Source organism: Camellia sinensis, chromosome 4 (assembly GCF_055761805.1).
Source record: "Camellia sinensis isolate YWXY chromosome 4, ASM5576180v1, whole genome shotgun sequence".
NCBI classification, from domain to species: domain Eukaryota; kingdom Viridiplantae; phylum Streptophyta; class Magnoliopsida; order Ericales; family Theaceae; genus Camellia; species Camellia sinensis.
This window is the reverse complement of record NC_138964.1, coordinates 91223405-91237449: the sequence shown is the minus strand read 5'-3', so window position 1 is coordinate 91237449 and position 14045 is coordinate 91223405. Positions and strand designations below refer to the sequence as shown.

The 14045-nt window shown below is 41.4% G+C and overlaps 2 protein-coding genes across 2 annotated transcripts; both read right to left on the bottom strand.

The window, feature by feature from the left end:
• Window positions 1-968: 968 nt before the first annotated feature.
• On the bottom strand, window positions 969-1712 carry LOC145823892 (uncharacterized). The gene has a single exon (XM_082923442.1). It carries the CDS (start codon window positions 1710-1712, stop codon window positions 969-971), a length of 744 nt encoding a protein of 247 aa, XP_082779568.1.
• A 6710-nt stretch (window positions 1713-8422) lies between these two features.
• Window positions 8423-13165, bottom strand: LOC145823891 (uncharacterized). Its single transcript, XM_082923441.1, has 4 exons — window positions 12513-13165; window positions 11399-12376; window positions 10765-11315; window positions 8423-10629 (listed from the first exon to the last, which is right to left on the bottom strand). The coding sequence occupies exons 1-4, from the start codon at window positions 13163-13165 to the stop codon at window positions 8423-8425; spliced, it is 4389 nt and encodes a 1462-aa protein (XP_082779567.1).
• Between the last annotated feature and the right edge of the window lie 880 nt (window positions 13166-14045).

Genomic DNA, 14045 nt, shown 5'->3' with positions numbered 1-14045 from the left:
TATACAAGATTACAAGGGGAATACCCCAGGCCCTACAACAACTATACAGGAAGATCAGTAACCCAGAAAACCAAAAAGCTAACGCAAAGAGAAACCAAATCCAAAAAAAACACACTGTTCAGCAGCCATATCAAGAGAGATAGGGATAATGAACACTGCGACGGACAGCTAAAAACCGAGACCAAAACAAACCCATATCATCACTAAACATTGGCACCAAAACCGAGAAATAGGTTTGGTGAACAAAACAAAACCTGCGAAAGAATAGCCCAAAGCCGAGGGATGAACAGCCCCATAATAGCAAAACGAAATATAACCTGTGGACTACCTAATCCAGAACCAACAGTAAAGCAATAAAAACAAAATAGGTCAAAGATGGACCACTTAATTCCTAGCACACCCCGCTAGGATAGGTAAAATAGCTAAAGTTGTTAAAACAGAAATGAAAACAGCTTATATCCCTGATGAAACAAACAGCGGCGCATTCAGCAGCCAGCTTCGAGCCGAATATCCCAAGAATCAAAACCAAGATGTAGACCTCCACTAGACAATATAGAACTTCCTGCCAGAATTGAGTAAGCAAATTCATTAGTGATCCTGAAGGATTCCAGTAAAAACAGATAACCACAATATATGTCTCACATCACTAAACCCACAATAATCTCGCATCACTCAGTAAAATTTGGGATTTAGCACACAGTATATAAACTCTCATCACTCAACCCACACAGCAAAGCATTACTCCATAGCCTGCACATAAAGATTACAATATATATAAACATTAGATAAAAACATTTGTGAGAAGCTATTTCACTCAACCCACAATTCTGCCTGTTGTAAATTATTGGACTCACAACACTCAACCCTCACTGATCCAAGCACTTCTCATTACTACACATGAAGAAAACAGTTAGGAAAGAACACTTTGTTTGCTTACAATCACTCAACCCTCATATAGTGAACTCACATCACTCAGCAGCCCTCCCAGTGCCGAGAGCATGGGGCTTCAGGACAGTAGCAGGCAAATTCCAATGGTCAATGTACCAGTTATCACCTGCATTTCTAGGAACATTTGTGATAGACAACAATCTACCCCGAATCAGTTGGACAATTATTTTAACCACCACTTCTTCTGGCTTGAATTCTTTGTTGAAAATTCTGTTATTCCTTTCAAGCCAGATTATATAACCAGAGCACAACAATGACAGTTTGATGATTATGGATCTTAATGATCTTCTCTTAGTCTCTCTAGTAGCAAAGGGAATAATGCCAGGCCACTGAAAGTCAGGCCACTGCACATTACATTTAGCTTTCATTTCAGTCCAGATTTTAGTAGAGAAGACACAATCAAAAAAGAGGTGAGAATGAGTTTCAGTAACATGTTGGCAAAATGGGCAGGTTGGTGTAGGAGAGATGCCAAATAGCTGAAGCCTGTCACCTGTATTAAGCCTCTCCTGGACAGCCATCCAAACAACAAAACTAGCCCTAGGGATATGGTAAGCCCCCCAGATTAGTTTATGCCAAACAACTTTATCAAGCTTAAGCCTCCAATGATTCCAAACACCATTAATAGTAAATTTCCCATCAGAAAGAGACCAAGTAGGTTGATCATCCAGTAGAGGGTTAGGTCTGCAGCTAGTGGGGGTTGAAGAGATCAGCTCCCTTATTTCCCAAGAGTTGGGGACAGGCCACTTCCAAGAGTCCCCATCCATTATCTGATTGACCTTAGTCTCACTGTTAAGATTAGAGTCATACAAGATTCTGTCCCCAAAAACTTTGCCACTTAAAGTTCACATTAAAAATGGGTTAGCGTGAGAAGCTCTAGCATCTCTCTAGAAACGGCTGTTTCTAGGGTTTCAAATCCTCATTGAACACGATGCTAGGAGTTAATGCTTTGATCCATTCGGAGAGTCGATCGAATGAACGAGATAGCGAATCTGTAGAGAGGGGTTCTAGGGTGTATAAACTGAGTGATAACCTAGGGTCTGTGAGTAACAAATTCGAAATCTTAAGCGATAGAGTCATGGATCCAAATGTTGAGGCAAGTGTAGATGCAACTTTGCTGTCAGAGAAGATCGATGACGCTGAGGGTGAAAGGAAAACCCTAAACCTAACAGATCGAAGAACTCAGTTGACGGATTCAGATTTTCAGAGAGTTGCTGACCGATTGGCAAGGTTGAAGGATCCTTCTTCATCAATCTTGACCCCTAGTAACCTAGATGGTTCTCTATCAACCTCTCGATGGTCGGATCGCAGGGAAGACGAAAACCCGATGTTCCAAAATCTCCAAGACAGTATATTGGTTGCTCGCAATAGATACGAAGCGAAGGGCCATGGCGAACCCAAGTCAGATCTACCCAAAGGACAGGAAACTGCACAAGATACTGAAGACCCTCCGAACCCAAGTTTCAGTGAGGAAGGAGACCGTGAGGAGATGCGTCCGCAAAGGGGGGGTAACCCTAACTTCAGAGGAGGCAGAGGAGGTAGAGGTCAAGGGGGTGGTAGAGGCCAAGCTTATACTCGAACCTGGGCAGATGTGGCCGCCTCATCTACGCGATCTAGCGTTCCTCTCAGGTATGTGCCTCCTAATCGCAGTGAGGGCTATGTCAGTGTGAACCTACCCACCCGTCCTAACCCTTTAGAAAAATGGGATTCGTGTTTGGTTGGATATTTTCTGGATAAAGGGGTCTCCTACAATTACTTGAAAAATAGTGCTTTTGGTCTATGGAAAAATAAAGGATTGAAAGAGGTTTTAGCTAATGGGGAAGGGTTCAGGTTTTTCATATTTGATAATCCAGAATGTTGTACCTCAGTTCTCGAGGGAGGGCCTTTGTATATTGGAGGTTTTAACTTGTTTTTGAAAAAATGGACCCGTATGATGAAACTATCTAAGGAAAAAGCTACCAAGGTCCCTGTATGGGCTAAGTTCTTCAATGTCCCATTTGAATACTGGGATAGTGATGGATTAAGTCGAATAGCTAGTGCTGTAGGTGTCCCTCTGTTTATGGACCAACTCACGGAACAGGGTAGTAGGGTGTCCTTTGCTAGGGTGTGTGTTGAGGTAGAAGCAGCATCTACCTTACCGGCTATGTTTAAGGTGGATTGTGAAGGTATAGAAGCCACAGTCAAAGTTGAATACCAAGGTTTACCTCCAAAATGTGATCACTGCATAGCCTTTGGGCACGACACAGCCAGATGTGTGAAAACTCAGGTTGCGGCTCTAATCAACATCCAAAAGGAAGTTCAAAATCACCCTGATCCTGGCTGGGAAACTGTTATGGCCAAGGGTAAGAGGAAAGTTGGTATTCCAGAAACGACTACTGAGACAGTAAACAATGAGGAGCCTATTGAGGAAGGCTTGCCACAAACTGGGGAAGAACAGTGTCACCCAGAAATGCAAGTTCAGGTGGAGACTGCAGTGGAACTAGCTGATCAAACTCACAGAGAGGAACTGGTAAAAATCACAAGCCTAGTCCTCCCTCACGAGACAGAACTGTTGGCTAAAGTGGAAAATCTTGTGGAATCCACTCCTGGCAAATTTCATACTGGCAAGCAAGCCCAAGCAGGCTCAAGTGCAAAAGGTAAATCCTCTGGCAAGGGTAATAAAAGCCAGAGGAAGAAACGCAGGTAATTCCAGTTTTACTGGTTTGTGGGTTTGTGAATTTTTGTTATTTCCAATGTCTTTAAAAATTGCATCTTGGAATGTTAGAGGATTTAATAATCCTCATAGACATAAAGAAGTTAGAAAATTCTTGCTGAATGAAGATATTAAAATTTTGGGCATTTTGGAAACTAAAATAAAAGCTTTGAATGAACAACAGATTTTTTCTTCTGGTGTCAACAACTGGCCCTTTTTGACAAACTCACAACCTTCTAAAACTGGGCGGATCTGTGTCTGCTGGGACTCAGCTTTTTGTAAAATTCAAAAGCTACATGAATCTGATCAGTATATTTTTTGTGAAGTGCATGATTTAACCACGGATTATACGTTCAGAGTCTGTTTTGTTTATGCTGAGAATAAACATGAAGTTAGGAAAGATTTTTTTGAGTCCATGGTCAATATTTCCCAAGCTCAGTCCAATATTCCTCTTGTAATTTTAGGAGATTTTAATGCTATTAGATTTCCTTATGAAAAATCTGGAGGCTCTACTGGTTGGTCTAAGGATAAAGAGGAGTTCAACTCTCGTATCTTACAAGCCGAGCTGGTTGACCTCTCCTATGGAGGCTGCCAATTCACTTGGGCCAATAAGAGAACAAGCGGGGATTACATTGCATCTAAGATCGACAGAGTGCTGGTAAATGAGGCTTGGCTTGATGCATTCCCTGCCTCTTTTGCTACCTTTTTGCCCTCTGGCATATCTGATCATTCGCCTGCAGTGGTTCATATATCTGATAAGGTGACTTCCTTCAAGAAACCTTTCAAATATTTTGACTTCTGGGCTGACCATGAGGACTTTTCCTCTGTGGTTTCTACAATTTGGAACCAATACATTCAAGGTGTCCCTATGTTTAGAGTGTGTCAGAAGCTGAAAAATCTAAAACCAGCACTTAAGGCTCTGAATAAGAAAGACTTTAGTGACATTACTACTAGAGTCCACACTTCTAGGTCTGAGCTCCTCTCTGCTCAGTGTAAGCTGGATAAGGATCCTAGCAATACGTCCTTGCAACATCTTGAGAGAACCTTTTACAAAAAGTATGTTGATCTTCTGGTTGTTGAGGAGAGTCTGGCTCATCAAAAATCTAGAGTCCAGTGGCTTAGTCAGGGTGATAACAATAGCAGGTTTTTTTTCAAAACCATTAAGGGTAACATCAATAGGGGTAAGATCTTAAGTTTGGAGATGACGGATGGCAAAAAATCTTCAGATCCTAAGGACATTCATAATGCTTTCATAGATTTCTTCTCTGGTTTATTTGGTACCCCTATTGATGACCATTACAATGGGTTTGATAGAGTCCAGTCTCTTGTTAAGTCTAAAATATCTTCTGATCAATCGCTTCTGCTTGCTAGCCCTGTGACTGATAAAGAGATCAAGGACACTTTTTGGTCTCTTAAAGCTAATAAGGCCCCTGGCCCTGATGGCTTTTCTGCTGGCTTTTTCAAAAGTTCTTGGAATATTGTGGGGAGAGAGGTCACCCAAGCTGTTAGAACCTTTTTTGAGTCCGGAAGACTTCTATCCGAAGTTAATAGTACCATTATTGCTCTCATTCCTAAGGTCCCCAATCCTGTTAAAGTGGGTGACTTCAGACCCATCTCTTGCTGCAACACTATCTACAAATGCATTGCCAAGATCATTGCAAACAGGATTAAAACTGTTCTCCCTGATCTTGTTGATCCTGTTCAGTCAGCATTTGTTCAAGGTAGGAGAATATCTGACAATATTTTCCTATCTCAGGAGCTTATGAGAGGGTACCATAGGAAGTCCCCTACCCCGAAGTGTGCCATGAAAGTGGATATCATGAAAGCTTATGACAGTGTGAGATGGGAATTTATTATCGATATTTTTAAGGCTATGGCCTTTCCACCTGTCATGGTTTCTTGGATCCAGGCCTGCATCTCTAGTCCATCCTTTTCTATTTGCATTAATGGAAGTCTTCATGGCTACTTCAAAGGGGCTAGAGGTCTGCGTCAAGGAGACCCTCTATCCCCTTACTTATTTGTTCTAGCTATGGAAATTCTTGCTAAAATCTTGGCTGAGAAGTCTAGGCATCCTATGTTCAAGTTCCATTGGAGGTGTGAGAAGACTAAGATTATAAATCTCTGTTTTGCTGATGATCTCATGATTTTTAGCAAAGGTGATGTGCATACTGTTAAGCTTATTATGGAAGGCCTTGAGGAATTTTCTAACCTCTCGGGCCTTATCCCTAATCCCAGTAAGAGTAATATCTACTTTTCTGGTTGTGAGATGGGGTTGCGTACCTCTATTCTTGGTATTGCTAAATTCAAAGAGGGCACACTTCCGGTTAAATATCTTGGTGTCCCTCTTATCACAACCAAATTGAGGGCTACGGATTGTGCTCCTCTCATTGATAGGATCACCAAAAGAGTTAAGAATTGGACTAATAGAGTTTTGTCTTACGCGGGGAGGAGCCAGCTTATCCAGTCCATCCTTTTTTCCATGCAAGTTTACTGGTCTTCCCTGTTTATTCTCCCTAAGAAGGTCATTAAGGAGATTGAAAGCATTCTTAGAGCTTTCCTCTAGTCTGGCAGTGAGCTCAAAACTCACAGTGCCAAGATTGCTTGGGATTCTGTGTGTGCTCCTAAAAGTGAGGGGGGTCTTGGGTTTAAATCTCTTGATATCTGGAATAGAGCTGCTATAGCTAAACATGTTTGGTTCCTTTTTTCTGGTGGTGAGAAGTCTATGTGGTGCCAGTGGGTTAAATCTTATTTACTCAAGGGTAGAAGCTTCTGGAAGGTCAAAATTCCCCCTGACCCTTCCTGGGTTTGGAGGAAAATATTGTCTCTTAGGGACTGGATATCTCCTCTAATTAATCACCAAGTTGGTTGTGGAGACTCTATATTCCTTTGGTATGACAATTGGCACCCTCTTGGCCCTCTTTGGAATAAGTTTGGTGACAGGATTATGTATGATTCGTGCCTCAACAGTGAGACCAAAGTCAGTCAAATCATTAATGGTCATTCCTGGAAGTGGCCTTTTCCTGACTCTTGGGAAATTCAGGAGTTGATTTCATCCACTCCTGAATGCTGCAAACCTAACCCTTCCAAGTGTGACCAGGTTATCTGGAGTCTTACTTCTGATGGTCAGTTTTCCATCTACTCAGCTTGGAATCACTGGAGACGTAGCTTTGGTAGAGTGGTTTGGCATAAACTCCTTTGGGGCCCTCATAGGATCCCGAAAGTCAGTTTCATTGTCTGGGTTGCTATCCATAACAGGTTGTACACTGGTGATAGACTAATGTTGTTTGGTTTAGCTCCTCATTCACAGTGCCCTTACTGCCTTGACCCTGGAGAGAGTCATTCTCATCTCTTTTTTAAGTGCAAATTTGCCAATAGAGTCTGGGGTGCTATTGAAGGCAAATGTAACATTAAATGGCCTGATTTGGATTGGCCGGATATTGTTACATATGCTACGAAGGAGACCAAGGGTAACTCTCTTAGAGCTAATATTCTTAGCAATGCTTTCCTGTGTTCTATTTACCACATCTGGATTGAGAGAAATAATCGTGTTTTTAACAAAGAATTTAAACCTGAAGAGGTGATAATCAAATCTATAATCCAGATGGTGAGAAGTAGAATGTTGTCCATTAAGAACTTGCCTAGTTCTGCTACTGACAGCTGGTTTCTTGCCCAATGGAACCTACCAATAACAATATTGAAGCCCCATATTATCAGATATGGGAGGGCTGCTGAGTGATGTGAGTTCCATATATGTGGGTTGAGTGTTGGTGAGCAACATTGTGTGTTTGCGTAATGGTTTGTTTTGTGTAGGATCTGGTCAGAATTCTCTGTGGATGCATCTGTGTACTTGAGGGTTGAGTGATGAGAGGAATCAAAATTTCACTTCATATGAGGGTTGAGTGTAATCAGCCACCATATTTACTAATGTTAATATATATTATATATCTTTATTTGCAGGGTAAGGAAGCTCAAGTCGAGTGGTGTGAGCCCCTAAATTGTGGGCCGAGTGATGTGAGATTCTATAATGAGGGCACTGTTGTTGTTTCAATTTCTAGTAGATTGTATCTTATCTGCTGGAGGTACTTACTTATGGCTGTTCTTACAGGGTCTATTATAATGTATGAGCAGGCCTTGGGTTGTATGGGTCGAAAGAGGTGGCCAGGTTTCAGGGACTGCATACCTGCTGTTTCGGAAGCTCTTGGCATTTCTGGTTTCATTAAAATGACTAAGTCCTGTTGGAGTTGCATGGAGAGGATGACTTCTACTTCTCCTATTGAATGCTGGCTTATTGATTCTCAGTTGTTTGGCAGATTGCACGCCAAAGGTTACTGTGCTGGGATGATGGCTGCTTGTAGCGCCTTGGTGGTCACTTGTTTTTTCTTAATCTTTATTTCTGTATTGAACTTCTGTTTTTGGATACTAGACGGTTTTGATGTGATGATTTTTTTGGCTTACCCGTGCGGGTTGTGCCGGGTTTTAGTTCAGTGGTTGTTTTGTTTGTGTTGTCAGATGACAGGTTCTTTATTTTCAGCTTTGGGTTATCAATTGGATGTGTTCATGGGCCTCATTCGTCAGAATGCGGCTTATGCACATATCCCTGGGGGGTTTATTCTTCTATGTATTGCTTTTCTTATCCTTAATTTTGGCAGCCGGTTTTGATCCTTGCTAGTTGACTGGTTTTTTTGTTTTTGTTTTTTGTTTGTTCTCTCATCAGATGTATAGTTTGTTAGGTCCTGGGGTATGCCCCTTGTAGCTGTGTAGTTCTCTGTCTTTTTATTTTATGTCTTATTCACCCAAAAAAAAAAAGATTCTGTCCCCAAATTTTTTCCATAAAGGACCAAGAGGATGCCAATTATCGTACCATAAAAAGGTAGAGTCACCCCTACCTATTTTGTGGATAATAAGGGGAGAAATTTTATCTCTAAGAGCAAGGATCTTCCTCCAAACCCAAGAAGAGTTGTGGGGAACCTTTACTTTCCAGAAACTTCTGCCCTTTAGTAAATACGATTTAACCCACTGGCACCACATAGACATCTCCCCTCCAGAGAAGAGGAACCAAATATGCTTGGTTATAGCAGCCTTGTTCCAAACCTCTAAAGATTTAAAACCAAGACCACCTTCATTTTTAGGCACACAAATCTTATCCCAAGCAATTTTGGCACTATGTTTCTTAAGATCAGTGCCCGACCAGAAAAAAGCTCTAAGGATACCCTCAATCTCTCTAATAACCCTCTTGGGGAGGATGAAAAGAGAGGACCAGTAAACCTGCATAGAAAAGAGAATGGTCTGGATAAGTTGAGCTCTTCCAGCATAAGAAAGAGCTTTATTTGTCCAGCTCTTAATACGATTTGTGATCCTATCAATGAGAATTTGACAATCCGAAGCCCTAAGCTTGGTTGTAATCAGTGGGACACCAAGGTATTTAACAGGAAGAGTACCCTCAGTAAACTGAACAATTTTGAGGATATCTTCTCTCAAACCCCCATTACAACCAGAGAAATAAATGTTGCTTTTGCTGAAGCTAGGGGTAAGGCCTGAAAGAGAAGAGAACTCCTCCAGACCTTGCATGATTAAACTGACAGTAGGAACATCCCCACGACTGAAGATCATAAGATCGTCCGCAAAGCAGAGATTGACAATCTTAGATTTCTCACACCTCCAATGAAACTTGAATTGAGGATGATTGGACTTTTCAGCAAAAATTCTAGCAAGGATTTCCATAGCCAGAACGAAGAGATAAGGAGACATAGGATCTCCCTGTCTAAGACCTCTAGCACCCTTAAAATAACCATGCAAGCTCCCATTAATGCAAACAGAGAAAGAAGGACTTGTCATACAAGCCTTGATCCAGGATATCATAATGGGCGGAAAAGCCATGGCTTTAAGGATATCAATGATAAACTCCCATCTCACACTATCGTAAGCTTTCATGATATCCACTTTCATCGCACACTTAGGGGTAGTGGAATTCTTGTGGTAACCCCTCAAAATTTCTTGAGACAAGAAGATATTATCAGAAATTCTCCTGCCCTGCACAAAGGCTGATTGCACAGGATCAATGAGGTCAGGTAAGACCTCTCTAATCCTATTTGCAATAATTTTAGCTATACATTTGTATATCGTATTACAACAAGAGATGGGTCTAAAGTCTCCCACTTTTGCAGGGTTAGGAACTTTAGGGATGAGAGCTATGATTGTACTATTGACTTCGGAGAGAAGCTTCCCAGACTCAAAAAAAGTTCTAATGGCTTGGGTAACCTCTCTACCAACAATACCCCAAGATTTTTTGAAAAAGCCCGCAGGGTAACCGTCAGGGCCAGGGGCCTTGTTAGGTTTAAGAGACCAAAAAACATCCTTAATCTCCAGATCAGTCACTGGTCTAGCAAGGAGAGCAGATTGATCATTGGAGATCCTAGATTGAACAAGGGCATTTATTCTTTCAGTCCCATCATAATGGCCAGCAATAGGGGTACCAAACAAGTCAGAGTAAAAATTTGTGAAAGCATTTTGAATCTCTTCAGGCTTGTTAGATATACTCCCATCCTTTAACTCAATATTAAGAATTTTACACCTATTGATATTACCCTTAATAGTCTTAAAAAAGAACTTGCTATTACAGTCCCCCAACTTCAGCCACTGAACCCTAGACTTTTGATGAGCCAAACTCTCTTCAACCATAGTCAGATCAACATACTGTTTGTAGAGAGTTCTCTCAAGTCTCTGAAACGCAAGCTTACCAGGGTCCTTATCCAACTTCCATTGTACAGAATCCAACTCAGATTTAGTGGCCAACACTCTAGTAGAAATGTCACTGAATTCCTTTTTATTCATGGCCTTAAAAACAGGTTTCAGTTGTCTGAGTTTTTGACAAACTCTGAACATAGGAACTCCCAGAATATATTGATTCCACACTTTTGAAACAGCAGGGAGGAAGTCCTCATGATTTGACCAAAAGTCAAAAAATTTAAAAGGTTTCTTAAAGGAAGTAATGGCTTCAGACACAGTAACCACAGCAGGAGAATGATCAGAGATAGAGGAAGTAAGGAAAGTTGCACAAGAATTAGGGTACAGGTCAAGCCAAACCTCATTGACCAGAACCCTATCAATTTTTGTTGCAATGTACTAACCACTATCCCTTTTATTGGCCCAAGTGAATTGGCAGCCACTATATGAGAGTTCATCCAAACCAGAGTGGATAATACAAGAGTTGAACTCCTCCTTTTCAGGAGACCACGCAGATGTACCCCCAAATTTCTCATATTGGTACCTGATTGCATTAAAATCCCCCAGGAAGACCAGGGGTACATTGGACTGAGACTGGGAAATTTTAACCATGTCACCAAAAAACTCTTTCCTAACAGCATGCTTATTTTCAGCATATACAAAGCAAGCTTTAAAAATAGAGTTATCACCCAAAACAAGAATTTCACACAAAATAAACTGGGTGGAAGATTCAATCAAGTGAACTTGACAAAAAGCAGGATCCCAGCACACACAAATACGCCCAGTTTTAGTTGGTTGTGAGTTAGTCAAAAAGGACCAATTTAGAAAACAAGAGGAAAGGAGTGCCTTTTCATTTGCAGCTTTTATTTTGATCTCCAAAATGCCTAAGACTTTTATATCTTCATGTAACAAAAAATTTTTCACTTCCTTATGTCTAGAGGCATCATTGAAACCTCTAACATTCCATGATGCAATTTTAAAAGTCATAAGATAATCAACAAAAAGTAGTAACCCACAACCACTCAAAACAGATTTTACCTTTGCTTTTTCCTCTGGCTTTTGCTACCCTTGCCAGAGGAGTTACCTTTAGCAGCCGATTTCTGCTGGATTTGCTTTTGTGTTGGGCTTTTCATTGCCTGTGTTGCTTCCGCTAGACGTTCCACTTTAGTGATCAATTCAGTATCATGGGGAAGAGCAAGTTTTGTTATTGCCACTAGGTTCTTCTGGAGATTCTCCAAATCTGTAGTGTTAGGGGAATTGGCCTCCCCACCAGGACTGGGTTCACTATCACTGGAAGCGCCTTCCCTATGTGATTTCTCTTCCAGGACTAGGGTATGATGGGCCTCCACCCCTTCTGGTGTGGTCTCAGTATCTGCACCCAATTGTCCCTCTGCCTCTTCATTCTGCACCCCATGTTCTCCACCTTCAGGATCCCCCACCTTTCTCTTACCTTTTGCTGTAACTGTACTCCACCCAGGATCTGGATTCTCCTCAGTTTCCTTTTGGAGGTTGACCAACTTCTCAACCTGTGATTTAACACATCTGGTTGTATCATGCCCAAAAGCTACACAATGATCACATTTTGCTGGAAGACCCTGATATTCTACTTTAACTACAATTGTATCCCCTCCACAGCTAACATTAAACATAGCTGGTAGTGTAGATGATGCATCTATTTCAACACACACTCTGGCAAAAGAGACTCTACTACATTTCTCAGTGAGGTTGTCCATAAACAAAGGAACTCCCACAGCACTAGCTATGCGGCTAAGTCCATCACTATCCCAATATTCCATAGGCACATTAAAAAGTCTAACCCAAACAGGGACTTTGGTAGCTTTCTCCTTTGTTAGTTTCATCATCCTAGTCCACTGTTTTAGGATTAGGTTAAACCCCCCAACATACCATGGCCCACCCTCAAGAACCATTTTACAGCAGTCTGGATCGTCAAAGATGAAAAACCAAAAACCTTCCCCATTTGCTAAAATCTCCTTCAGACCCTTGCTTTTCCACATACTACCTCATGTAATTGTAGGAAACGCTCTTATCCAGAAAATAGCCCACTAGGCATGAGTCCCATTTTCCAAGGGAGTAATGTCTAGGTGGTAGTTCAACACTAACATACCCCTCGTTACGAGTGGGAGGTACATACCTGAGAGGGATGGAAGATCTAGCAGATGGTGCAGCGACCTCGGCCCAAGTTTTTTGTCCTCTTTGACCACGTCCCCCTCCCCCACCACGACCTTGTGGAAACCCCCCTCTTTGATTCAGAAATTCCTTATAGTCGCTATCAACCTCTGGATTTCCCGAGTTCCCAATCGGTTGCACTTCTTTGTTGGACTCATCGGCTATTGTACCCTTTTCTATCCCAATCGCAGGATCCGATGCTAGATTGTCACTAGCACCACGAGACCTAGCATCAACTCTGTTACGTGTAACAACGAGACTATCAGGAAGATTTTGAAGCACTAGGTTTCCTTCCTCTACAGATTCTGACCACCTAAGGTTTGGGGGGTCCGGAGTGAAGGCGATCCTCCCCTCGTTGGACGTCATAGGAGCCTTAAGCCTCGCTAGACGATCTGCAACTTCTTGAAATTTTTCCGCTGTAACCATAGATCCCAACCTCAGATCCGTTTGCCTCATGGTTCCCCCTTTACGCGAGGCTTCAAGGGTTTGATCAGACTCAAGATCGCGATCCTTAGGACTACCCTCCAATGGATCCATGTTTTCTAAAGACAACACTTCAAACGAATTTTTCACAAAACCTAAAGCCTCAATAGGTTTGACCAACCCTAAAACTTCCATTTCAGTATTACTTACACGTGCACTAAGGGAGCCCTCAGATTTGGTTAGAGCATTAACTCCGATCATCACTCAATGAGATATTGAAAACCCTAGAAACAAGGAGTTTCTAGAGAGATGTGGGAGCTTCTCTCTCTAACCCATGAGAGATGTGGGAGCTTTCAGGAAGTTCTCTTTCTTAGAGGCTAGGAAGTTCTCTTTCTTAGAGCCTCTAATGAAGAGAATTTTCTCAGTAATTGATGCTTAACGATATTAGTTTAACTTAAGCACCTTATTTAAGGTTTTCTAAATCCCCCAAGTGTTCAATTCTCCAGTCCAAATGGATGAATTTGAATTCCCTTTGATTTTCTTTCTATTTCTCTTTCTTTTCTCTAACTTTCTCTTCTTGCTCTGAAGAAGAATGTTTCTCTCTAACTTTCTCCGTCAATCTCCGTCTTTCTCTATTTTGTTCTACTAACTAATTAGCTTATGCCACCAATAGTTTCATCAGTTTAATTGGCAAAGTTTAACTCAAACTAACCTTGCTTAGCCCCTAAGAAAGAGAATTTTCTGAGTAAGTTTAGCTTAACGATATGAGTTTACGTAAGCACCTCATTTAAGGTTTTCTAAATCATCTAAGTGTTCGATTCTCAAGTCCAGAAGGCTGAATCTTAATTCTCTTTGATTTTCTTCATCTTTCTCTTTTTTTCTCTAACTTTCTCTGTCCTTCTCTATTTTGTTCTACCGACTAATTAGGTTAGGCCACCAATTGTTGCATTAGCTTAACTGGCCATGTTCAACTCACACTAACCTTGCTTAGCCTCCAAGAAAGAGAATTTTCTGAGTAATTGGAGCCTGGCGATATTAGTTTAACTTAAGCACCTTATTTAAGGTTTTCTAAATC

Excerpts from the sequence above, each read along its gene's own strand:
- LOC145823891 (XM_082923441.1), bottom strand. The coding sequence starts at position 13,165 with ATGGAAGTTTTAGGGTTGGTCAAACCTATTGAGGCTTTAGGTTTTGTG. Across the intron at positions 12,377-12,512 it reads AGATCTTCCATCCCTCTCAG|TATGTGGAAAAGCAAGGGTC; the intron begins GTATGTACCTCC and ends TACATGAGGTAG. Across the intron at positions 10,630-10,764 it reads GGCCAATAAAAGGGATAGTG|CCATTACTTCCTTTAAGAAA; the intron begins GTTAGTACATTG and ends CTGTGTCTGAAG.
- LOC145823892 (XM_082923442.1), bottom strand. The coding sequence starts at position 1,712 with ATGGATGGGGACTCTTGGAAGTGGCCTGTCCCCAACTCTTGGGAAATA.